Raw genomic sequence first — 20,211 nt, 5'->3', positions numbered from 1 at the left:
AGATTTTAAATCTAACAGGAATAAAACTGTAAAGTCACTATTTTTTTCTCAAATACTCCACAGGTACAAGCTGCTGAATCAAGAGGAAGGTGAATATTATAATGTTCCAATTCCAGATGCTGATGAAGATGGAAATGCAGAGCTGCGGCAGAAGTTTGAGGTAAGGATTAAACACAAATGAGTGCAACTATATATTGCATACGTTTTTCACTTTATTAAAAAAAAAGCCTGTTAAAAGATATATATTAGAGTGCTACTATTTCTGTTGCCTGTGACAGCAGTATGTGCCTTCGAGTTTCTTGAAGATTGGACCAAATGCTTTAATTCAGTAGCGCTATCATTTTTCTGACAGTTCCGCTTCTTTGCTATGACACTTATAAGTTGGTATTTTAAAATATTTTATGTCAAGTATATGTATTAATTTCAATGTCTTTTAATACTTGCTGCAAAATCTGTGAGCCATTATCACCAGTATCTATATTATTGACAAATGAAATTCTCAGAAACAACAGTATTTTAACACTTAGAATGTTTCACAGTAAATGCTTTTTTTTTTAAAGAAAATATTTATAATGTTAATTACTGATTATTTGGAGCCTCAAAATCTTTGTAGAAGGTTGTTGTCTGAAATTCTGATATCTTTAACATGGGTATGGAAGTTTTTAAGGATAAGAGGTGTTGCTGGTTATGTACAGAAAAGAAACACTGAAGAAAAGCGATACTTTCCGCAGTCTTCCTGCCTTCTGTGGTGACAAATTGGAGCGGTTGGTTGTTACAAGCATGGTCTCATCATGCCGTGCAAAGGAGTTGTTTCTTAATGAACAGACTTAGCCAGCAACTCTGCCTCTTCTGACAACTACAGCCAATATTACAGCAAAATACCTGCTGGCCATTAAACCCAGCAACAGGAAAGGTATGGTTTGGGGAGGGAGGTGTTTTGCTAACGGCTGTACTGGATTCAGCTCATCTGACTTGACTGCTCTTTCCAGCTGCATACACAATATTGAATTTGAAATATTCCGATCTACAGTATTGTTTTCTTTTTTCTGGTTGAACATTTACAACTTTAGTCTAGCTCTTTGTCCAGCAAGTAATTAATGTACCTGTTGTGCATAAACAACACTTACACCTGTTCCTTTCAACCTGAAATGGCAATTTTTTATGTTCACCATCAGGCAGAATTCTACATTGTTATTATAAAAGATGGGTTAACCCAAGAAAGTGAGGAAAAACGGCACATGTTCAACTTTCAAGAAAGAAAAAGAAAAGGTGCATCAATTTCTTCTGAACACATTTGGATCAGCTACCATACTTTTGTCTGCAGCATGAACTATGATTTTTGTTATACATTTAAGAAGTATTTGAATCTCCATTCCATTTTCCTTTCTTTACAGTTGTGATCTGACCAGTGTGATTTTATTTTGCTGCACTAGGTCATTTTCTATTCAAGATCATATTTACTTTTTAATCCTCCCTAGAAAGAATAGCTTCAAAAGTAATTCTCTTCACCTCTTATATGTCTCTGTGCAATATTCAGAGTCTACAGTTGGGTGGATATGTATATGTTGGTGATACAGGTATAGAAATTTACCTGGTTGTTCTCAAGACAGCACAAAGACAAATGACTAAAATTATCTATTTAAAAATGTCAATTATATGCAGTATGTTTGCATATTGAATTTACAGTCTCTTAGGTTTTTTTCTTAAGCCTACTGTAAATACATTGATTGCAGAATGAGCAGTCAGGGTTTATCTGTGTCCTGCAATGAAGTGGAGTAGAAATCCTGAGAGGTCGCATTGTGTAAAGCTACTGGACTGGGTCCCAGAAATGGCAGCTTCACATAGAGTCGGCTCTGCCTCAGAAATAATTAGTCTGTCTCAAAGTCTGATTAGTTCAGCTTCAGCACCGAGTGTTTGAGGCTTTCCCTGTTCTAGAGGTAGCCTGGTTGATGCTATTTTAGTGGCCTGAACGAATCAAGGAAATGGAGTAGGTTTTCAGTGAACACAGTGGCTCCAGGAATATCATTTACAGACTTGCATAATGAACAGTTTCAAAACTTAGTGACAATAAATGGGAATATTGGTAGCCAAACAAAATGTGTAATTGTAACTAGACCAAGGCTAGTATAATGCAGTGTTACATGGTAAAAGGATTTAGGTTCAACCTCTTGCTCTTTCTCAAAGTTTACCACTGTGAGAAGGAGCAGAGGGAAGCAGCACCCTCCAAGTAATGTTCTCACTTGGTTTCAAGGGGAATTACTGCGATGGCTTATAAAAATTAACAGCACAGATGTCTGAATGGTGGTATTTAACTTATTAGCTATTCTGGTATGGCACATAAGCGGTGCTGACTCTGATCATCTTTTACGTTATTTTTCTTATCATTTATATCTTGGCTTACATAGTCATTTTATTTTAGGTACCCTATACTAAGGAACAAGTAGATAGCACTGAGAAATATGCTGCTATTTGTGATTTAATGACATCATCTAAATAAATATTTCCACTGTTCTGAAATCAGCTTTAAAACCTTACAGGAAGAAGATTGCGGATCTTGACTGCCATTTTACTAGGGGAGTGTATTTGTCAAGAAGATTAAGAATAGAGAGACCAAGAGGTCGTACTGGGCTATCTTCTCATCTATCAGTTTATAGAAAAGAGTAACGTCAGAGTGCTTCCTAATCAAGTCTAGATTTGTGGTGCTTGGTCAACTTTTCAATATATGACAGTGTGATTGATATCCAAGCTACATTGATTTGAGTACAAAAATTACAACAATTTCTACATAAGTATTGCATTACTAATATCAGATACTTAAAATGAATAATGGTGGTCTTCAGAGTAAAGGGCTATATACAAACCTAAGCTATGCAAGAATAGAGAAGCTTTAGGATGAGAATTTCATTGCTTAATATTAAGAAAGAATAAGGATACTTTCAGGTTATAAAAGATGAGAGAACCAGGAGATGTGAAATTTCCAAAACCAGTTTCTGGTCTTAAAAAAAGAAGTCTAAGACGTTCTTAAAACTGACTTTGCCTTTTTCACTGAAGTTTAGAGATGTGCTTAGCAGAATCTCCAAAAGCACTTAGGAGCTACCTCCCATTTAAGTCAATGAGAATTTTTAAAATATATGTCTGCATCTGTAGTTCAACAGACATCTTTAAGATTTGGCCTCAAGCTGTCATTGATTTCAGACTGTTTACACAATCCTATCACATCCTTCTAGCTCCACGTTAACAATCCAGACTTCTTATTTAAAAGTGGTGATTAGTCACACAGATCTCATTGGTATGCTGCTTTACTTCTGGACGTTCTGGCACAGATACTTTAAGTCATTTATTCAATGTAAATCTACCATTAAATAGCTATATGAGATTATAAACAAGGAAATAAATAGTAGATTCAAACATTCTCTTCACTTACATTTGTAATTGAACAGTAAAAACTATTTGTCACAAGAAAAAGTTCCTCGTGGCCCGTTCCGCCAGATCAAAACCAGTTAAAAAATTAACACCTGACTTGTGCCCCATAGTTGTAGATCCTATCCAACAAATGGGACTAAATTTGGAAAAGAGGAAGAGTTGAGGATGGTGATTTCATTAATGGAATCACACAGTGACCTCACTAAGTATTTTTAGATTTTATAGCGAGGAGCTTTCTTTTTCTGTAGTGTCTAGGTATTATCTATACGAAGTTGTCCAGAATATAGAAATTGAGTTATATTATGCATAGATGCACTGCTGCATTTTCTATACAGCAGATTTTAGTCAATCTACATGTTTTCTAGTTCTCACCTATCACTAAAACTTACAAATCAATTATCTGCTCATTTAGCAGTATGATCAAATCTGTCTTCAGTGATTTATAGGTGATACATCATTATTAATATTTAGAGATAAAAATATACTCCTGTAGGAAGTGGAGGCAGGATAAAATCTGTCACTGTTTTTCATTTGGTTTTAACCTTTGGTTGTAAATTTTCTCTCCATAATGGTATTATTTGTGGCCATCTCAAAACAAAACTCGGTTCTCAACAGGCATATTCAGAATAATTGTAGCTGCTCCCTAATTGTCCGTGCTGAGGTTGCCATGGGAACTCCCAACAGTCCCAGGTGGCTCCATGGACCCAACCTAGCAAGTCTTTTAACTGCAATATCTACTGTTTGTTATATACTTATTTTCCTGTTACTGTATTTTGCTAGTCAAAGAAAAAAGCAGAATATTGAAATAATGCAACTTTATTGTATTTTTCATACCTGGTTATGATTTGAGCAGTAATATTTTTTTGCCACTTAAGGCATTGTTCTGTTTTTTTTATTTGGGGAAAAAAAAAGTGCAGATTCTAAAACTTCTGTTGTAGGAAGTTATTTAAGTTTTGTCAAGCCCTGTTTCCTGTAATTTGCTGCTTAGTAAAGCACTTCTTGATTCTTAAATATCACCTTAGAATAATAATAGAAAAATACTGGTTTAAAAGTAGGCTGCTTAATTGTTCTTTCTGTCCCCTTCTTTCCACATCACCATCGTGGAAAATGTTATTAAAAATACAGCAGCTGTTATGGTCCATATCAATGATTTTTTTAATTAAGAAAGGAACAGAATAGCTATAGTCCTTACATGTGGATACATTTGCCAAGTACAGAGTATATTCAGTGATGGGAGCAATCTGAGTCTCTACAGTCAACTGCGGTAATTGAAGTGATCCAAGCAAGTTGTTACGAGGTTACTGCTCGTATAATTTTCATTTTACCGCATCTGTGGGGAAGATATGTAACGGTCCTCCTGGTACATACTCTTAAGATGTCACACATTTTCTTTCATTCTGATTATTTCCTTTAGTGTAGCTCTCTGTGTGGGTTTCAGTAGAACAAAATCATTCCCTCAGTTTCTGAGAGAGAGCTCAGACTACTGTCCCCACCGTGAGGATCCATGCGGGACCATTCTGGTGGACCTTGGGAGGTCCTTCCCTGGGGACGCACATCCACATCTACCGCTGTGGCCGCTAGCTTTGAACTGTGTTGATCTTAGAGGTTTCAGCTGGGACATGAGATACGAGTGGCTTTTCATGGCTGTTAGTTTTGTACCATTCCATTTAATTAAGTGAATAGCAATAAAATCACTCCACAATAAGATGACATTATTCTGATAAGTACTTTTTCTGCAAAATAATTACCAGTTGGTGTTAGTAAAAGCAGGTACCATTTTTATCTGTTAGTCGACATTGTGGGCCAGTCCATGAACCTGTGTGTAGTAGGAAGGCCAGGCAGGGTACGCAGGGAAAGCGGCCATACTGGTTGTATGCTGTATTTCCAGTCTCCCCTTTCTGGGATTGATCCAGGCACTAGACAAACCATCCAGGAGCAGCTCTTACTTATTATTGTCCGGTCACCTGATGGGCAACTGCCCATCAGAAGCACTGCCGAGAAGTGAGATGGTGCGGCTTTGCGGTGTTTCCCAAGGACTGTAGCTGGTGGGGCTGATGCTTTGGCTGTTCTCAGATCGCTATTCCATGAGTTAATGTTTTCAGCTGCTTTGTGCCAGTGGAATCGCTGATGAAGGCTATACAGAAGCTAGACCTGTCGTTTCCTTTTGCAGACTAAACAGATTGAAACATAAGGAGAGAGAGAACAGAGTTCAGAACAGGGTAGATATTGTATCTGAAAACTGGAAGCATACAGTCAGTGGTGACATTTTGGTGACATCTCAGTGCTTCTAAACATAACTATTATTATGATCCTAAAGAAAATGTCTTTTAAAATGTCTTACCACTTTAAATATAAGAACAGGCACAACGTGGTGCTTGGTCTTCAGGCTTGGTTATAAATACCTAGCACCTCTCCAGTGACGCAGGAGCTGTAGATATTTCTGCTTCTGATGTGCTCCTGAACTCCTCCAGTATGCAGGGCAGTGTTTTGTTTGACCAAACTTGTGTGTGAATCCTTGTGCAGACGTGAATTTACAGACAAGTAACCCATCTCAGTCCGTTGCATACAGAGCTAATGTTTATTTGCACCATCAGGCCTCTCTTTGTGGCAGTACAGCTGGTGTTCAACGGTATTTGAAAATGTCTGCAGATTTCAAGGAACAATTAAAGCTTTCTGAAGAGTTTTGATGTTGTTACGGTCTAACGCTAAAGAAGCCTCTGTCATTTATTTGTCATTCCCTTTCTGAACATCAGTACATCATTTCAGTTTGTTTCTCTGCAGGTACTGCCTTTCTTAGGTCTTTAACACTCCCTTTAGTTTTATTTTTTTAAAGCAGTTTCTGTCTGCTTTATTAGAAAGGAGAAGGCCTGTACTTTCTGCATTAATCTGGTATTTTTCTGATATTCACAACAGTTTTAGGTCAAAAGGACATTTTATTTCTTTCCTTTAATCAATGGCCAGGACATCCTAGAGCAGTTTTAGTTCTGAGGTGGAGGCTGGGTGAAAATGCTGCAGTTGCATAGCCAGGGCCTTAGCAGAAGACTCCAGGGACTATTTCATTAGCTGCTTAAGAACCCAATGAGTTTTCTGATTAAATACAATATTTTCATTCAACAAAAACCTGTAGAGGAGCTTGTGATTTTGGTAATTTGCAAGTTAAGGTCTTCAGGTCTCTGTGTAAAGTCTTATAAGGGCTGTGAAGGAGATATTTCTTTTAGTCTTTGAAGGATGGTGATGTTTTTGCCCCAGAGCTGTTATACTGCAGTTACTACACTTTTTTTTTCTCTTTCAAATAAAGAAGATACGATCTCTACCATATCCATATCTAACAAATATACATTCCTATTTTGAAGCAGTAACTGTAACTTCAGGTGGTTCAGCGAAGGTGACAAGGAAAAGAGAAATAATGATGCTGACACTTCAAATTGTAAACTAAAAGATTAAAATCACTTTTCAGGAAACAGACACTAAGCTACACTGAAATCATGACCAGCCAAAATATCACTGGCACATCAATCCACACTCGTTATGTATATAGAGATATAAAAAGAAGAGCTTCTTTTTTTGGCCGTGGCACTCATTCCTATTTTTAAATTGTGCATATTTAATCATTAGAGAATAGTTTGCAGCATTATAGAGATGCTGTTAAACGACTCCATCTGTTCCATACTATAGTTTGGCATGGGGAATTCCCATATGCAGTTATCTGGAGGTTTCCCATCCACTCAGCATATCTGAAGCTAGAGAACTTGAAATTTCTTAACCAGATGACGTACCTCTCTGGTCTTAGTTCATATCAGCTTGAGATTTCTGTAAGGCTTTTCACAGTCTATGTGTTGTGATCTAAGGTGAAGAATGTACATAGAAAATCATATTAATAGCAGGGATTTCTTTATCCCTTATATAAAGGTTAAAAGTGTGTCTCAAAACAAGGTAAAAAAGACCCCACAAACTTTTGTGCTGTTGCCCCTCTACAGTGCTCGTTAGTTGTAAGAGCCCAGACCACACACCTCTGTACATACATTTAGCTTTGTGCATTGCAGTGCTTTAACAACCCGAGGAATGTTTTCTGCATGAAGCCTGTGTGTGTACAAGACCGAGGTTAACACTGAAGAGCAGTTGCGTGAAGATCTGTACTTCATGGTGCTACGCTGTTCTGTGCTCCTCACTGTTAGGGTGATTAACACCACGGTTTCTTTCTCGTAATTTTTCTGTGCATAACAGATGTGTCCATTTCTGTATTCTCACTGCTGTGTCTTTGTTTTTTTACTGCTGCTATTAATTGTTGTTGCTTTGCTTTGCAAGCCCTTTACTAACCAAGCAGTGTTTCTCCCTTTCCGGTCTCTTCCAGGACTGTCATGTAAATATCCACTTCTTCAAGGTAGCTTTCTCCTTGATGTTCTCCTGCACCTTTCTCTTCACACAACCCTCTTTACCAATGTTTCAAGTTTATTAAATTCAGTTTCATTCTCACCATATTTTAAGGATGCACTTGTTTTTTCCCCAGTTTAAGATTTTCTAATGGATAAAACAAAAATTGAAGTATAAATCTATAATTTGTCACAAAGTACTCCCCAGATAAAAAGTTTACTTACAAAAAAGGGGTCATCAAAACTCAGCAGGTGCTGTGTGCCTTGCCTTTTGAAGGAATTAGTTAAATGAATGCCACCTTCACATGGAAAATGGTGCATCTTTAATTTGAAAGATACTCATGGAACTTAACTTAAACGGATCAAACAATGCTCATGTTCACTGTATATTTAAATAGATAAATTTATATAATATAGCATGCATGTTTTATGATATAATATACTACATATATTGCTATGTGTTATTTGGAGTATACTATATCATAAGCAATATTACCCATATGCACAGATGCTCTGATACCTGAAATACCATTTCACCTGTTTACTTCCCATTTTACTTCTTTCACTAATCACCGCATCACTGAATTATTACCATAAAAGATACATATCAGCGTTGAGAACATACATGTGTGGACTTTTATTTGCATGTATCTCTAACAAATTATCTTGCTTTATTAGGGCAAAGGTTACTGACACAAATCACACTTTCAGTTTCATACAGTGGTTAAGTTACAATTTAATTTAAAATTTGAAGCTCCTGTGCTATAAACTGTTTTAAGAATCTAAGTTTATTGAAGCCATTATCATCTTCAAAAATAGTATTTTTACAATTTAAGTTGACCTAGAGCAGTTTCTATGTTATAGTTAAAAGCTTAAAATACTTAATTTAAAAATCAAATTATATTTTTGTGGAGTTGTTTATATTATTAATGCAAGATTTTACCAAGTGTTTTAATGCTGAACCAGAAAAACAAAGAATAAGACCATTTGTGATTGCCGAATATTTCCTAATGCAGTAATCATTTGTCATGCAATCAGTAACTTATTTTTTCTTAACCTTGATTCTTTATCTGGTGTCTTTATCTCAGAAAAGCCTGTACAGAAGAGGATTACCCTTCCTCAATCCTTTACACCTCTTCTTATTTGAAAATAAAGTCACATGGTGGTTTCATTGATGAAACTTGTTTAATGCAGGGAAGTTGCAGGTTTCTCTGTTTAAATGTATTTTAAACCAGAGCAAAAACTACCCTGAAAAGAACGCATCTGGGATAAGTACATTATGTCTAACATCGTGTTGTCACTTCATTGTAAAATCCAGACCTTGAAGTGCACTGACAAAAGTTCTTGGTCAATTTGTGTTTCCATCATAGGGAGTGCACCTAAAAAAAGAGCTGCTGCTTCATAGGAAAAATTCGTGCTTAGTCCTTGTGAATTATAAACGTGAGTTCCAACAAAGCAAGTTGTTGCTCTGTCCTGATGTGAAGAGGAGACTCAAGAGTTCTGTTACTTTCATGGGGAAAAATGCTTCCTTGTTTACTATCTGTCTTTTCTCTCTAAATTATTACAAATCCCCGTTCTGCTTGCTGCTGAGGGTGACAGCATCACTAACCTAAGCTCAGAGGCGACACTGCATGCTGCATTCTGCAAGCCAGTCATCAGTAATATTAGCATGTCTTTGGCAATAGTTTTGTAAGGAATCACTTTATGTGGGAATGCTGGGGAGGTTATGTTCCCAAGTTTACAAGGCTGGAATTGAAAGGAAACAGCAGGAGCAGATGAAGAAGGAAGGCTGTGTTCCTAAGGATAATGTAACACTTCTGAGCTAGAAACCAGGAAAATGTACGAAAATGGTTTCATAATATCATAGCAAATTTGAAAACACTGTGAGCAAAGTCAAACAGCGTAAATACGTGTTTATGAAATTATCAGATACTGGGAAAGTTCGCACATTTGTGCTGCTTTTCTTCTGCCAGCAAAGTGTATATTTAAATAGTTTATTTTCACAAAATCATGGAGAAAACACCTTCATCTTTGTGTATGCATGTTTCTGTGCGTTAAATAATTTTATGGCATGTTAAGACTTGGGTACAGAGTCCCAAGGTTTTAAAGTCGGTCCTGGTCTGCAGCTTATCATGGCTGTGGTGTTTGATTGCAGGGATTTGCACTAAGATCAGGTAGGAATGAAATCCTTAAAGATTATTTTAGAACAGATTTTTTTTTTCTATATTGAAGTGAGTTTTATGCTTAAAAGCAACTTCTACACTCTTTTTTATTATTGAAAACTAGCAGTAATTTGCATAATTAAGAAATGAAGGCGCATATATAAAAGCAATTCTTATTTTGACACTCAGGGATTTGCTGTTCTAGCATCGTATTTGTTGTTTGGGTTTTTTATTACCACTACCACAGGATATTTCTGCAAGAATTCTTGAATGTTATTCCTAGGCAGCCTCTTTAATTACATTTCAGCTGGTTAGACACTGCTCTGTTGCAGAGGATAGTGTATTTGGCAATAAAGGCAGAAAACAAAGTAGACTCAGGTGGCCACAGGATTATTAAACAGATTAAACATGTTGACAGTGCCAAATGCGTAACTGGAAACTCTTCCCTCTCTAGATTTCACTGCTCACAGCCAGACATCCGTTGTCCAGGGCGATATCCCCTGAAACTCCTGTTCTTAGGACAGATACATCCCTTTTCAAATTACTCTCTTTCGTAGTCATTTGGCTTAATCGTCTGCATTTTCTCGGGGATATGATAACCTTAATCTTGTGCCTGGCAAGTTTGGGATTTATTTAAAAGTCATGTGCTCAAGTATCTCATACAGTTGTAACTTCTATACAGCAACACAAAAAAGTAAAAAAAAAAATTGAGTAGGGAATGTGATTATAAACGCCCCAGAATACGCAGCTCTGCTGAGATGCTGTATGGTATATTAAACTGGGGTGTCGTCCTTTAGCATTCTGTCCCTGCCTTTACCCTGAGGAGACATCTATTTAACGGACGGTTGAGCTTGGGCGGATCGTTTCTCCTCGGAGTGAGGAACCGCCAGGGGTCAGCGGAGACCGCGGAACAGCTCCCGGAGCGACACTCTCTCCAGCACACGTCCTGAAGGGAGCGGAGTATTGCAAGGTGTTTGTCTGGATGTCTTCAGAGAGATACACACCTGTTAAATGAAACTGCTGTTTTCATCAAATTCACTATAACGTTTTTCAGACCGCCCTTTAGTCAAGATTTTTAACTGGCACTGAGGGTGATTTTTCCTCTAATCAAAATATGCAGTAATTTGCAGCTGTAGACTCAAGTACTGCCTCTGCTCAGCTTTATATTGCTCAGTTCATCTCTACCTTCGGGTACCTCATGAATGCTGTAATTACGTCCTTTCTGCCTCTATCATGCTCAGCTTCATGTGCTAGGTGAGAGAAATGGACCTCCACGGAAATCTCTGAGTCACCAAGTAGAATTATCTCATGAATTTTGTGAACCTGCAAGGTTGGAAGAGGCACGGGTTCCAAACACACAGCTCCTGGTGGGATCAGACAAAATAACTCAGTTTTACTCATCATCCAGAATTTGAGGAAATCGAGGCTTTCTCTTCTGTTATTTGGAACCCAAAATAATTGATGGACACTCTGATATCATCATTCCTACATGATGAGCAAAGCAGTACAGCATGTGGGTGCACTTCGGGAGTGGGTTTCCTGTGTTCTTGGACATGCTTTCTGCAAAAAGGCCTTCTAATCCTTTTCCTATATGGCCCAATTTTTTTTTTTTTTCAAGCAAATCCTTTAAATAAATTTACTAACCAAAAGGGTAAATATGACACAAGTTTAAGGGGAAGAGGAGAGGAAATGAGCAGAAAAGTAAACTAAAGATATAACATAGTCCATATTTAACTCCCAGGTGGAGTTTTATCACCCTCCCCATTTATATTTTTATGAAACATCCTGTTTGCCTTCATGCCTGTTTACTAGTAATGGGAATGATAAAAATTTTTTTCCTAGCTATTTTTTCAATAATGTTTTTAGCTATTGAAGTAAAAATGCATTTTCATGTTTACATATTGCATTTTTTACTAATTACATTGTAGTTCACCATAGTGGCATTGCCGTCGTGAAAATATATGTAAGAGTGCAGATAAACAGCTTTCTGCCTGTTTGCGTATTTTCAGTGTTCTCCTTGCTGCAAAGAAGTCTTGCTAGAATGTAATTTCACCAAGGAATACATGGCTGAAAAAGGATCTGTGTAAACCTTGTGACTCCTTGATAGCGTCCGCAGTACAGTGCATCTCCCTACTACGGGTGTGTCTTGCTGTGTTGCAATGTCTTGGGTAGGCATCTTCGGTCTGCTGCAGTCTAATCCAAACCTGCTCCTTTCTGTATGGATAAACATGTGCATGTACATTCATTAGTGCAATACATATCTGTGATTTAGTTCATTAGTTAATTTGTTCTTGAAAGGAACGTATAAGAATCAGTGAGAGTGCACAGTAAGATGGGAAAAAGCCACGTTTGCCGCCGCCTTTGTAGGCATTTGTCAAGCCAAGGAAAGAAGCACAAGAGCCAGAGACTATGTCTTTTGTTCTGTTTCACAGGAAATTTAGTGCAAAAGCATCTCCCCAGGTTGCTCAGCGCATGTTTCGTGGGGAGACAGGTAAAATGGCCAAGGAGGTTCCTTCCCTCTGCTGACTTGCAACAGGAAGGCCAGGAGCTCAGGCTGGACCAAGATGTAACGCTCGTGCCGTCCCCTCTCCGGTTAGAGCTGCTGGGCTGCTAAATCATCCAGAGCTTAGGCTCTCACTTTCTTTTTTCTGTGTTTCCATGACTACAAAACTCTCAGCTAATGAATTATAAGCTTGCATTAGGTTATGGTATTAAGCTTGGAACTCAGTCTGGTGAAGTATTAGGTCTTGTTGGGGCTTAGAAATGGACTTTTCTTCTTTCAAATTCTCAGCATCCTGATAATTAAGTTGTATAAACTAGGAAATCGATAGTCCTTCATAGCATCTATAATTACATGGAATTGGAAATGCAATATTGTAAGAAACAAGCTGCCACAATGATGGAGAACATTTCAGTGAATGGGAGGTTTTTTCCCTCCAGATTTTGACTTGAAATTTATTGAATTTATTTACTTTATTAAAGGCCTGCTAATGGCTCAACCTGTTGATCAAAGTCCCCACTGAGCTTTCGTGACTGCAAACCTGAATACGGCTTTTTGTCCTTCCTTGAGACTTGGATAAATTAGTCCAGTTTCTCCTTTTTACATCCTTAGTATGAGTTTTGCCAGTTCTGTCGTTGCCACCTTCTATGGTTTGTCGGAGATCTGAGCTCCTCTGATGCTCCCTGTGTGGAGACCAGGCAGCGACAGCCGTAACAGGGCGTTAATGTCACACTTGCAGCCAAAGCCTCCTGGGCTGTAGTAGTGAAACGGGAACGTTGCTATTCAGGCTGTTCCTCTCCTCGCTTCTCACCACCCATTTTGCCATTTCTTTAAGCGATATGCAGAGTGTTACCTGCAGCTCTGCTATGCCTTTGGGTTAATTTAAGAATTAGGAACAGAAACCTTGGGAACAAGGTGGACTAGGGTGAGATGGCTTGTTCTGTCACCCGGTGACATTTGAAGAGCATGCTGGGGTCTAGCAAAGAACTGGTGAGAACTTGTTGCGGTGTGAGAAGCAGGGATTTTGTTTGTTAGAGTTTTGCAGAGGGATTGAATCGTGGCAAGAGGACATGCCTTGCTCCACAGATGTCAAGAAAGTCTTGGGACCTGAGATAAAGCCTGCTCAGTCAGTCCTGAGACTGCTGACCCTCATGCTATCAAAATTGTGATTTTTTTGCAATGGAGACTGAAGCCGGTGCTGCTCTCTGTTGTTCCATCATTCGTTTGCTGTCTACAGCTGAATGCAACTGCATGGGCAAAGCAGTCGGTGCTAGTTGGAACCTCCTCTAGAGGAGGGGAGAGGATGCTGGTGTGCAATGCGAAGCAGAGCTGTGAGTCTCGAGGAGGCTCAGCTGCCGGGAGCAAAGCTCTCCGTTTCTTTTCCCGGTGGGTGTCAGTGGAGCCAATGACTAATGGATGGAATGTGGCGGAAAGTGTGCTCTTTCCAAACAGAAGTTGCATGTGCTGTATGTGTATATACATCTGCACATGTGATGGGAATTTGTCCTTGTTGTTAAATATTTTTTCATTTATCACTTTCTCCTCTTGAAAATTTGTTACCAATAGATCTCCTCGCTGGGCATCTGTGAACTTGCTAAGAGCGGGTTGCCTTGACAACCCAGAAATACATCTTCTAGTGAGCTGTACGTCGCAAGGCCTTTTGTTGGCTTGAGTATTTTTTCATGGGAAATGATGTGGGTTTCTCCCTTCTGAAGCTGTGCTCGAAGGGTGATGGGGTGTGGCTGCAAGGCTGGGCAGTTTTGGGACCCAGTGTTGACTTTCCATATGGGGCAAAGCCAATCTTACCCAGCTGAATGTTGCAAACAGCAACAGAGGAGAAACAGTGAAGGTGAGCGGTGCAAGGTGTCAAAAGCACTAACATCATGATATGTAGCTCATTGCCCTAAAGAGACTGAGGGTAGGAATGTGAATTGTGTAGATTTTTTTGGTTTTAATTCTTCACAAATTTTATTTATTTATTGTCTAATGAGAAAAATGACTGATTCATTTTTGCTCTGTAATTCTTAAGTTTCTGAGCTATAGATAATAACTGGAGGGCAGAAGAGGCAATGTCGAGATTTGTTGTTTTGTCCTGTTAGATTGTCTTCACAGTAAAAAATCAGAAAGTAAGTTTTGAAAGGTCTCAATGAGAACATTTGCTGCGATTGAAAATTTAGTGCAATAATGGATTACTATTCCCTAAATCACTTCTTTTTCTTCTTTGTATCACAGTTCTCATTAGGTTTTGGAGAAGACTTTTTTTTTTCTTCAGATCTAATTAAAAGAACAATTGTTACACTTAGATTAAAAAAAACTTGAAAGCATTTTTACTGCAAAGCCTGAGATATCTTTTTCTAAAAAGTGCATACCAAATTCCAAGAGACTCTCCAGTGTAACACACTGTAACTTCTGTAACACTCCATGGAGAACTGAATTTGGGCTAAATATATAAAGTATGTCTCACCTGTGGTTTCAGGGTAAAAGAACTGGCCGAGATAAGGTGCGTCCAAACCGGAGGAAGTAAGATGATGTGCATGTCTTGTTTTCCTTTAAGATTAACTCCTCTGCTGCCAGGGCAGACTAATTAACAGACTGTTTTTCTGGCTTGTTTGCTGCAAGTTGGCTTCATTGTAACAATATTGTATTTTTATCAAAGATATTAAGCCAAGCAGTGTGAATGTGAATTGAAAATTAATCCAGGACCTAGAGTGCCATCTTCAACTTCAGCAAGTTTTAATATCCATAAAAAATAAATGTAGATTCAGGTACGATTCTGCTATTTTCAACTTTAGTCATGACAGGAAGAGGCAAAGTATCATTGCTCTTTTCCAATAAGCTTTTAAGAATCATTTGAATTTATGTCCCTTCTGCAGTTGCGAAACTGTTTTTGCTCCAGGAATTTGGAAAAGCATGTTAGTTGCATGGCATTTTCTCTCTGCAATATTCAAGGCATATCAGATATAAAACTTGTGGTGAGAGCATGTTAAAATGTTTCCTGTTCTTGACCTTATGAGAATACACTAACAAACGCTGTAGCTGGCTGTGGATACACAGAAATTAGAATACTCGTTTTTGTGCTCTGCCTCTACAACTGGTAAGAGAAGATTTATAAGTATTACCGGTCATTGGACCCTACATTAGACTAATCTGAATAAAAGTAGTTCTTCATTGTAAAAGAATTTGTGGACAATTTTAAGCAAGCTAAGGTATTCCTGCTATTGTGAAAAAAACCCAAATCAATGAAATGGTTTAAACTGGGATATTTGTGATGCTGTAAGACTGAGTAGTTCCCAAAATAATACAGAACATTTGAAGTAAATCTGTTAGAAATGCTTTTTATGAGATACGCTTTCCTCTAAGACAGCAACCAGTAGGCTGTGATCTGGGTTAGCTCCTCTTCCTTTCAGGTCTGCCCCTCTATCTGGTCCGGGTGTTTTCCATGTTGTTCCTTTTTGCTAGCCATATCCAACTGTAAGAAAGACTGCTCCTCTTCAAGAAACTGAGTTTGTTTAGATATATACCTGAGAAAATGCATTTCTTGGACTGTTTATAAAGCCAGAGCTTGAAGAGAAAATGATGGCTCTGTGCAAGATCCAGAAAGATCTGGACACCATTTAACAATGTCAGCTTTAAGGAACAAGACGTCTGTCTGTGGTATCACATCTGGGTGCCTTGGCCTGTGTCGGTCTCTGAGGTCCAATGCCCTGCTCTTCAGTTTTGTGTACGTAAAGCTCTAATCACAAATTGCTCTCCTTACACACAGTTTATCTATCCAAGAGAGCCCTGGGTCTCTTTGTTCCTCTGTGATTAGTCCTGATGTTGAAACAGCATTCCCAGGAGCTCTGGAAATCACTTCTATCCAGTATCTGTCCTATTTTTAGTGCTTAAGTTGGCCTTAACAGAGCATAAGCCTCAAATAGCTTTTCTTCTCTTCTAATAAACAGTAAAACCATTAATCATGGGCAATGCATCAGTAATGTAACATTTTCTCTTTTATATTTATTTTTATTCTGCTCCTTACCTTAACTGTATTTTAACAGCAGTTTAGTTTGTAGTTCCCTATCTGAAGTATCTGAAATATATAAATTGTTCCTTATGTGAAAAAATGTCCCACATGTTGAGGTATCCAAAAGGCTGAGGAAAAGTGTTTTTCTAGCAAGATACATGTTCAGCAAGTTATTTCCCATGTGGGTCATAGCAAGAAATTAACATTGCTGTACATGAAGAAAGTTTGCAAGTCATCGCATTGCATATAATGTCATTAAACAACTCTGATGAGCATGGCCAACTAAATATTCAACCAGAGAGTGAGATGAAGGCCCACTCAGATGCCAGAAACCCTGCAGAAATGACCACAGCATATGAGCGGATGAGGTCTTCTCCACATGCACACTGAGCCCACCATGTTTCAGGTGCATTTTCTCCAAATCTTTACTAAATCTTGTAAGCAAATGCATCTTTCCCTGTATCTTCATCCATTGCTTGTGATAAGGCACAACATTCATGCACTTTGTAGATTTTCTGTAGTTTAATGTAAAGCAATTTTTATACTTGAAGATATCCTCCTAATCCTTTAGTCATGACCAGAAATCGTTAGTTGAGTTTCTGAAATAGTTTTGTCTTGCCCCATATTCTGGGTCAAGTTAAGGCAAGGTTAAAGGCTTTCCTTAAATTCATCAACATCAATTATTAATGATGAACTGTGACATTTCTGTTGAGTGTAGAAACTTCCATGAAGTTTATAAGAGATGTTTTGGTTTAGGTTTGTACTTCAGGATGAATTGAATAATATGGAATCTACACAGCAGCTAATTCTTGAAGGCGGGTAATAAGTACTAGATCTTTCAGGGTTTAGTTCATAAAGAGGTCTTACTGCCCCATCAAAAACTTGGTAGCACTTGGTGGCACTATGTTTATCTAATTTTTCTTCCATGCCCGTAGCCTAATTTTGTTTCTGTAGCTCTAGAAATTGTTTCTAAATAGTAGTAAGAAGGAGACAAAGTGATACGCCTGAGGCTATGTTGTAATTGAAACATGTTGTAGTAGTATTTTGGGAAGCTCTTAATGGATCATCTGTGAAATGTTTTAGTATGGATTATTATTGTTTCCTTTTTTTCTTTCTCCCAGTACATCTTTGCCAGCTTTGAAATTCCCACTGTATTTTCACTAGGACCTTAAGCCAAAAAGCAGTAAAAAGAATTCACGTGCTAAATGTGAAAAACTTTTTTCATCATTCTCATGAACAAATGGTCAGTGGCCTAGCTGAAGGAAAATACGGGCCTTTGATAAGGTTATGATAATATACTAAAGTCATTAGGCCATTCCACTTGGGTCCATGTGCTTTTGTTGGGTCAGCCTGGTTTTTCTCCAGCATTTCGTCGATGCCATGTTCCTGCATTTTCTTTCACGCAGTTTACAACAGGGTTCTGTGTTTACACGTACCAGTGTACGGCCTAACGCAGCAGCGAGACAGCTCAGCGCTAGCGATGCGATAACCAGGACTGTCAGCTTCCCGTCAACACCGATCGCTCACAGCTAAGTCAGTCCGATAAGCTCCTGCCTGTGTTAGCTGTCTACGTGGAGCAGATGGCACAGAAACCCACCTGACTGAACCGATGTTCTCCTTAAAAATCTACCATATGAAAAAAAAGAAATTATCAAACTGAGAGTGACATCTGATTTTAAAAAGATAAAAAATGGAAGTAAGAGGAGCATGTCTCTGTTGCTTATTGAATCTAAGCATTTTCTTACAAGGGTGCAGAGAAGCCTTGGCTTGGTTCTCTAATATTATTTTAAGATACCGCCTTCAGATCCTGACAATTTCATCTCGCGTGTGTTTGATCCGAGCCGACGCGGTGCTTTCAGCTCTGGGAGCCGGCAGAGAGCACAGGAGCTTGCTGGGGAACCTGCCACGCGTTTCTTCTGGGAGAAGTGCTGTTAACCCCCCAGCCTGGGAGTGCAGCACCGCAGAAAGCACTCCCTGCCTGCACCGCAGGCTTGTACCCAAAGAAACAAACGACCTTGGAACAAAATTTGATTTGTTGTTTCGAATGATATGTTTTTCAAACAGGCTGCCAATGACCTACCCAGTGGGTTTGAAGTATAAGAAATAGAGGTAGTGTTTTCCATTCAGTGCCTGATTTGGATCTCCGTTACTTGGTGAAAAGGCGGATATTGAAATTGCTTCTTGTATTGGAAGAGCAGGATCTTTTATCTGAGATCCCATATGCAAGAGCATCACAAAGACATGGCTGGCACAGTGGCTCTTTTAAACCATATCTTCATCTTGTACAAATAAAGGATATTAGGATTTTTCTTTTTTTTACTTGTTTTGCTTATGACTCAGTGTTGTATTGTGGCCTTCAAAGGAGCTTTGTCCTGACAAAAAGCTCCATTACAGACACTGGATTTGTCCCAGCAGCCGGATCTGCCAAGGAGCCATCCCTTGCAGAATCAGGGACTTAGGCTGACGCCCAGGACTGGCTCTCCCTAAACGTTTGCACAGCACATGATCCAGATCAGCATCTCCAAGTGCTGCTTTCATGCAAACAAGTAATAATAGTGGTAGAAGAAATTCCACTTTTTAAGCTATATTGCAATTAAAAAAATAAAACCAGATCAAAACTGCCAAAATTTGTATCCCTCTGACAGGGTATAAGAGTTTCTGCATTTGTAAAGTTGCCGGAAGAGTCGTCCAATCTGAATATGCTTTTCAAGTGACATGTGGTTATTTTATCAGGGCGTTACTTGACATTACTGCCTGCAGTACTAGAGGGCTGGAGTCTATGAATCGAGTTGTTCCTTTCAATCTTATCATTTTAAACTTGTCTGGGGAGAGGAAATTTTGTATCTTCCAGTTCCCAGTAAGGCTGCCAAAAGTATATGCCAAGCCAGGCTTTTAAGGTGATTTGTTGTGTGACTTTGAATAAACTTTAATTTCTATAATTTTTTTTATCTTTAAAACAGTGATAATCTGCAAATACTGTCCTTTGGAGTGCAGTGAGAAAAGTTGTTATCCTTAAATGTCAAGCATATGTCAATGGTGCAAAGTCAATTAACCATATTAGAGGTTATTTACCAGACAAACAGACTAGATAGATGAGGGGAAAGCACTTACATCCCAAAGTGTTATGAAACCTTCTTGGCTTTGCTTCTGCTGGTATATGGGATTATTTTGAGAAAAAGAGGGATATTATGTTGTAGCCTGCATTATCTTTTGGTGAGTCTTACTTTTTTCTCTTCTATTAACTTTGAGATTTGAAATGCAACTTACTTGAGCAATTACATGGTGTCTCATACGAAACACTGAGGCTGTTGCAACCTTCTGCAAACCAGACTGTCTTGCCAAGGCAGAGCCTTTGTATGTAACGTTTCCCTTCCTCCCTTTTCCAGATCAACACTTGATTGAAAATCAAAGTTGATTGTATTGCTAGTTTGAAAGTGGCCTTGTTCATCTGCATTAATTCTCATGTGTTGTGGGGTTTTTTTTAATGTAGGTTATTTTTCTTAATGCATGTCAAAGATTTCCTAACTCTTGCTATGCAGTGACTTCAGGAATTACATTTTAAAAGAGAAGGTATTGAAGAGACTGTTTATGTCCTAAAATACCCTATGTAGATTATAGCATGATATTTTTGAAAAACATTTTTCGTATTTCAAGACAAAAACACCAGATAAGCCTGCTTTTGGCATGAAAATAAGTGATTTTTTTTCTTTGGCTTTGGTTTTTGCTTTGGTTTTGCTCTTCTAACCAGAT

The 20,211-nt window shown here is 38.4% G+C and overlaps 1 protein-coding gene across 1 annotated transcript in view; it reads left to right on the top strand.

The window, feature by feature from the left end:
• LOC104168796 (protein kinase C alpha type) overlaps positions 1 to 20,211 on the top strand; it is a gene marked incomplete at its 5' end in the record, with an annotated part of 54,750 nt that overhangs the window by 13,463 nt on the left and 21,076 nt on the right. Inside the window, one exon of the mRNA XM_009709508.1 lies at positions 64 to 160. Coding sequence (XP_009707810.1) covers positions 64 to 160 — 97 coding nt within the window. The remainder of the gene's footprint in view (positions 1 to 63; positions 161 to 20,211) is intronic.

Source organism: Cariama cristata, unplaced genomic scaffold, assembly GCF_000690535.1.
Source record: "Cariama cristata isolate BGI_N322 unplaced genomic scaffold, ASM69053v1 scaffold19501, whole genome shotgun sequence".
Lineage (NCBI taxonomy): Eukaryota > Metazoa > Chordata > Aves > Cariamiformes > Cariamidae > Cariama > Cariama cristata.
This window is presented reverse-complemented; position numbering and strand designations above follow the sequence as displayed.